Here is a 5,900-nt window from a genome sequence, read left to right as displayed (position 1 = left end):
ATTAAAACACAAATTCTACGATGTCTATTACTACCCCACTTTATCAGTGTTCAAAGCCAGTTGGAAATGGAAGAAATTTTAGCAAATAAAGGGCTAGGTCAAATACAAGAATCAAAAATTTTAGTAAGATTGTGTCAGGTCTTAAGATTGTAGATCAGAACCTGCTAGGACACCAGGATGCTATTCATGACTGTCATCTTTTCATTTTGGAAAGAGAAGTGACAATCATTTTTTAACTACTGTATGCCAAATTCTTTTCATTCATTATTTCACTTTATCATCTTAATATAATTGAAGTAAGCTGCAAAATTTTAAAATAAGGAAGTTGGATATCAGATAGGTGAAACATGCCAGATTACTTGGTCTTCAAATTCAGCTTTGCATAATTCTGAAACTGTCTGTTCCCCACAATGTACTGTTAATTGAGCTACAGTTTTCTTTATTCTTAAAAAAGGTTAAAGTGAAGCAGAATACCCACATTATGAATAACTGGTTTTAGTTATGTGTTGTGGCATCGGTTCCAACTTATAGCGACCCTATACAGGGTTTCCTAGGCTGCAAATCTTTACAGGAGCAGAAAGCCTCATCTTTCTCCTGTGGAACAGCTAGTAGTTTCGAACTGCTGATCTTGAAGCTCACAGCCCAATTTCGTAACCACTACGCTACCAGAGCTCCTTATAGTTATTATGAATAACTATATTATGCTAAATACTTGGTTCCAACAGCATTTCATTTTCTTTATTTTTGTTTTAGGAAGCTCCTGTTAACATTGGAAGAGCTGGTGCATGTCTTATTGTGGTGAAACTGCCATGAATGCCATGAATCTTTTTTTTTTTTTTTTTTTAAGTGAAAGAGTAATTTCAAGAAATGGAATGGAAAGAAGAGAGTAAGAAGAAAGGTGTTGTTTTCTGCAGTTCAAAATTAAACATAAGAATCTTTGTAATTTTAAAATGTAGTTGTAATTGTAATCCAGCAGTCTTGAATTAGTCTTATTACTCTAAAATGTTTAGTAAAAATTGATATTCACCAAAGTGTGAAGATTATATAAAGCACTAGTAGTTTTCAAAGTAAGAATCTGAGAAGTTAAAAATGTATTTTTTTCTTTCCAAAAAAAGGTACTCTATTAAATGGAATAGGTAGTTGTTCTTAAGTGTGATTAAGTCAGTTCCGACTCATAGAGACTCTTATAGAGCTTCTGAGGCTATAAGGCTTTGGGGAGCAGAAAGCATCATCTTTCTTCCTCAGAGCTTCTGGTGAATTTGAACTGCTGACCTTGTGATTAGTAGCCTAACTTATAACCCACTATGCTATCAGAACTCCACAAAAAAATGCAATATAAAAGATAACTAAAGGCTAAAATAATAGTCTAATTTTCAGTAAGACTCCATAATCTTATTCAAACAACCATCTTAAACAGATAAATAATACCTCATATTTTCCAAGAGGAATTTTTTTCTTTATTTATTTATTTTTTACTACATTGACACTAAAAAGCTGATTCGCTAACATAATTTGTTGTGCTGATCACAATATATCAAAATTTCACAGACTTACTCTTACATTAAACCATCTTCCAAAACACATGTATAAATCTGGCACTGCTTAACATCCTCTCTTGTTATAGTTATCATCAGTAATAAATTATTGTAATATCATATACATAAGCTATGCCATAAAATATGGGCTATTTATCATATTGATACAAACTGGGAGCTCAGCTTCAGAATGTCAAGGCCACAATTGTATATAATAAGTAATATCCTTCTGAAATATGTCTGTGAATGCTATAATTACCTACCATTTGGAAAACAATTTCAAAGTGTATTCACATTGAAGAATATGCTACATGGTGTAAGCGCCAGAATTTTGGTTATGTATGGTCAATATTCTACTTGTTTTTATATGATAATACATGCTTTCTTTTTATGTTATATTTATCCAGTTGAATATGTTAAGGTCATAGGCACTAAAGAAATGAATAATATCTTAGCTTTAAATTCTTCCATTTTTTCCATTTAACAATAAAATGCTTAAGATAAAATGTGAAATAAAACTCTTCATGAAAGTAACTTTTCAAGTAAAAATACATTTTTCAACTTTCTGAAATATGTTCTTTTAAATTTTGTATTAAAGAATGACAACAACCTGTAAAAATCCAGAGATGCTTATAAAATGTACTACATTTTATGTTTTAAAAAATGAAGAATAAGATATACAAAGATATTTGTAATTTGACAAACTGAATTAAAATAAAATATATTTCCTCGGGTTGTAAAAATTATGGTTTTTGAATGCAATTGAATTCTAAATTTACTTTAAAAAATTTTATATTCTGTAATCGCAAAAATATTTAATTACAAAAAAATGAACATCCAGTGCTTTGATTCTTACACTGCCATTGCCCCTACTTTTAAATAGAGAACTATAGACTTCTTCAGTTCCAAAGATAAGGATGGAAACACAGAAAGGCAGTAAAGTGAAATGCACACAAAGCCAATCTGATGCTTTTAAATTTATATCTTATTCAAATTCTGTCGGGGATGACATACACAAGCACTGAGAAGCTGTGGCCCTGTGACAAGATGGATGAAAATCCAATCCCGGGGCCCCTCCTCAGGATTGCGAGTCATGGACCCTGAGGGCCAAGGAAGTGACCCCCTGAAGTTCCGGGTTCATAGGTTTTTGTGAACTCACTGGTGGGCTACCTCTGTATAGTTTTCTTTGGTCTTATTGTTCATTCTATGCTTCTAACTCCAATAATTGTAGCTTCTGAGAAAATGGTTTCTTATGTGCCTCTCTTAATGTCTCCACTGTGTTGGCAATGCATAGGGTCCTGGGAACAAATCTTTTTGAGGAACAAACAATAGTCACCTGGGATGCATGTCAGAACTGCATCTTAATATTAACCTGAAGCATGAGCCTTTGATGTCCATATACATCAATGGGACCAAAACCCCTCTAAAGCTGAGATAGTAAAAAGTCTCCTCAGAGGACTCAGAAAGACCAGGAACAGGTATAGTGGGAGTATGAGAAAAAATGTTTTACTCAAGGTTTGTAAACAAAGTAGATTGGTAAATTCTGGGAGTATTGATTAGAGGACAATAGTGGCAGCCCTCTCAAACCCCCTATGGGTATAATCAGTTTAACCCAGATGCTCTTCTTCCTTCTGGAAGTATATGGAAATGTGATGTAGCATTTAGATGTAGAATCCGGAAAGAAAAAAAGAATTATTAGTTGATAAATGAAGCCAGGTGTTTGAGATCTTGCTCACAAACAAAAGCATTAGCTTTTGTTTGGCAAGTATACAAAGACAGCTTGACTCCCTTCAAAAACCTTACTTTAAGCCTTCTATGACCTTTTAAATCTTTTTCACCTTTACCCATTAGAGATTAAGTGCTAAAAGTATGTTAAGTATCCTTGAGACAATTGTGATGTATATTTTAAAATTTGTTCCTGTGAATTAATATGTCCTGTTTTGAATGATTAATCTTATCTGAATAATCACGACCTTCCTTTGTGAAAAATCCCTCCCTGAAAAAGGAGAATAAAAGACTGAGGTAGAGTAAGTGCTGCATGCAATGTAAGGTGAAGCAATGCAATGCAAGGCAATGTTTGCAGACCAGCCTGCTTTTCAGCTTGCATCAAACTTGTGTGTCTGTTTCTTTGTGTCTGTATTGTCTCTTTGTCTCTATGCTATATCTTTCACCTATCAGACCTCCCAACCTCATGCAACCACTCTTCTGTCGAGGCAAGACCCTAACACAAATACATGTACTCATTGAAGTAGAATTACCTAAACCTTTTTCCCTGGAGTACAGCTTGGTCTGTCAAGTTCAGAAAGGATATGAATCAGCTGGGAAAGGGAAAAATCAAAATCCTTATAAAAGCCTAACTTGTAAATTTTCCAATCACAACTAAAAGACACCATTATATAGACTGTGTCAATAATCATCCTGGTCAGCATGGAGATTAAATAACATCTCGATGTAGGTAGGGTGATTCCATTTTTATCAAGTACTTACTAGTGGAGAGGACATGTATATTGCCAGACCTATCACTGCACAGATGCATTTTAAAAGTCATACCGGGGGATTGTCATGGATTGAATTGTGTTCTCCAAAATATATGTCAACTTGGTTGGGCCATGATTCTCAGTGACTTGGCAGTTATGCGATAATATAATTTATCAGTTATGTAATAATTTAATTATCATCCATAATGTTATATAATGTGATTAGCCAATTAGTAAGGGGGTTCATATGGGATACAACACCTTTACTCAAGCCACAGCTTTGTTCCAATTTAAGGAAAGGTTCCCTAGGGTATGGCCTACATCAACTTTTATATTACATGAGATAGAAAGAGAGTGGCGCAAGCAGAGAAGGGGAGACTTAACTACCACCAAGAAAAAAGAGTCAGGAGCAGAGCATGTCATTTGGACTCAAGGTCCCTGAGTTGAACATCTCCTAGACCCTGGGGAAGATTGACGCTATGACACATGGAACTCTCCAAGGGATGCTGAGTCCCACAAATATTGAAAGAACACAAGGACCTTCCCCCAGAGCTGACAGAGAAAGAAAGACTTCCTCCAGAACTGGCACCATGAGTTTAAACTTCTACCCTCCTAAAGTGTGTGAGAATAAATGTCCATTTAATAAAATCATAGATTTGTGTTATTTCTACAATAGCAGCACCAGATAACTAAGAAAAAGTGGTACTACCTAAAATATGGAAGCAGTTTTTTAATTGAGTTCTGGGTATAGACTTAGAAGAGTTTTAAGGTACCTAATAGTAAAAGTGTAGATCTCCTTGAAGAGGTTGTTGTTGGAATTGTTGGCGTTAAAGGCAAATCTAGTAAGAACTCAGAAATATGTAAGGAGAGCTGTAACAATGAAGACAGTACATATTTCACAAAGCGATGACAGAAGAAAATAGTGGCAGCAGAACCAGGAGACTCTAAACACTTATCAGTGAAATTAATGAGCTCTGTAACACTTGCTTGTTCAGGGCAGAAGCTGGACAGGCCCATGAGGGGATAGGGGTTTAAAGGCAAGAAACCTGAGAACTAACGAACAAGCTGAAGAGACTAGCAGTATAGAAAAGAGCAGAGTTGCCTCAGTCTCAAAAGGTTGGGTCCATGTCCTGTGGAGTTTCAAATGGTGAGGCCACTGCCTGTTAGCCAGAAATCAGATCTTCACCAATTCAGTTGTGTAGTGTAGGGCTACACTTTATAAGTTCCAGGGGAATGGAGCTACATTTGCTGCAGAAAGCTTAAGGGGTAGGGCTGCCATGTCTAAGAGGCAGAAGAACAAACATGTTGCAGCCAAGGGGATGGGTCACCACTCAATTGGAGTGGTTCCAAAGCCAAGGGAGCAGAGTTGCCATCCAAGTAAGTCTAAAAGGTGGAACTGAATCCCAAGACTGAGGAACTTCATCCAGAATCCAGAAAGCACAGCCAATGCCCAGATTCTAGAGGGCAGGACCCTGGCCTGGATGGTCTCAAAGAACAAAGGATTCCTTTCAAGCCTCAAGAGTTCATCTAAATTGTTTGACTGGGTTTTTGTATGGATGCCTCCTAATTTGTAATGGAAATATCTAACTTGGACCAAGAGGCAGTTGTTCGAACAGAACATGGGATCACTGAATGGTTTAAAATTTAGAAAAGTGTGCAACAGAGTTGCATTCTTTCACCATACTTATTCAACCTGTATGCTGGGCAAATAATCTGAGAAGCTGGATTCTATGAAGAAAAATGTGACATCAGGATTGCAGTAAGACTCATTAACAACCTGCAATACAACCTTGCTTCCTGAAAGTGAAGAAGACTTAAAATATTTACTGATGAAGATCAAAGACCACAGCCTTCAGTATGGATTGCATCTCAATGTAAAGAAAACAAA

General features: G+C 36.0%; 1 protein-coding gene across 1 annotated transcript in view; it reads left to right on the top strand.

Moving 5' to 3' along the window:
- Positions 1-813, top strand: part of KLHL4 (kelch-like family member 4) — a 153,449-nt gene extending 152,636 nt beyond the window's left edge. The window contains exon 11 of the mRNA XM_006871307.1: positions 754-813. Coding sequence (XP_006871369.1) covers positions 754-813 — 60 coding nt within the window. The remainder of the gene's footprint in view (positions 1-753) is intronic.
- Positions 814-5,900: the final 5,087 nt, after the last annotated feature.

The sequence above is a fragment of the Chrysochloris asiatica genome, unplaced genomic scaffold (genome assembly GCF_000296735.1).
Source record: "Chrysochloris asiatica unplaced genomic scaffold, ChrAsi1.0 scaffold00167, whole genome shotgun sequence".
NCBI classification, from domain to species: domain Eukaryota; kingdom Metazoa; phylum Chordata; class Mammalia; order Afrosoricida; family Chrysochloridae; genus Chrysochloris; species Chrysochloris asiatica.
The sequence above is the reverse complement of the archived record's forward strand: the minus strand, read 5'-3'. Positions and strand labels throughout refer to the sequence as shown.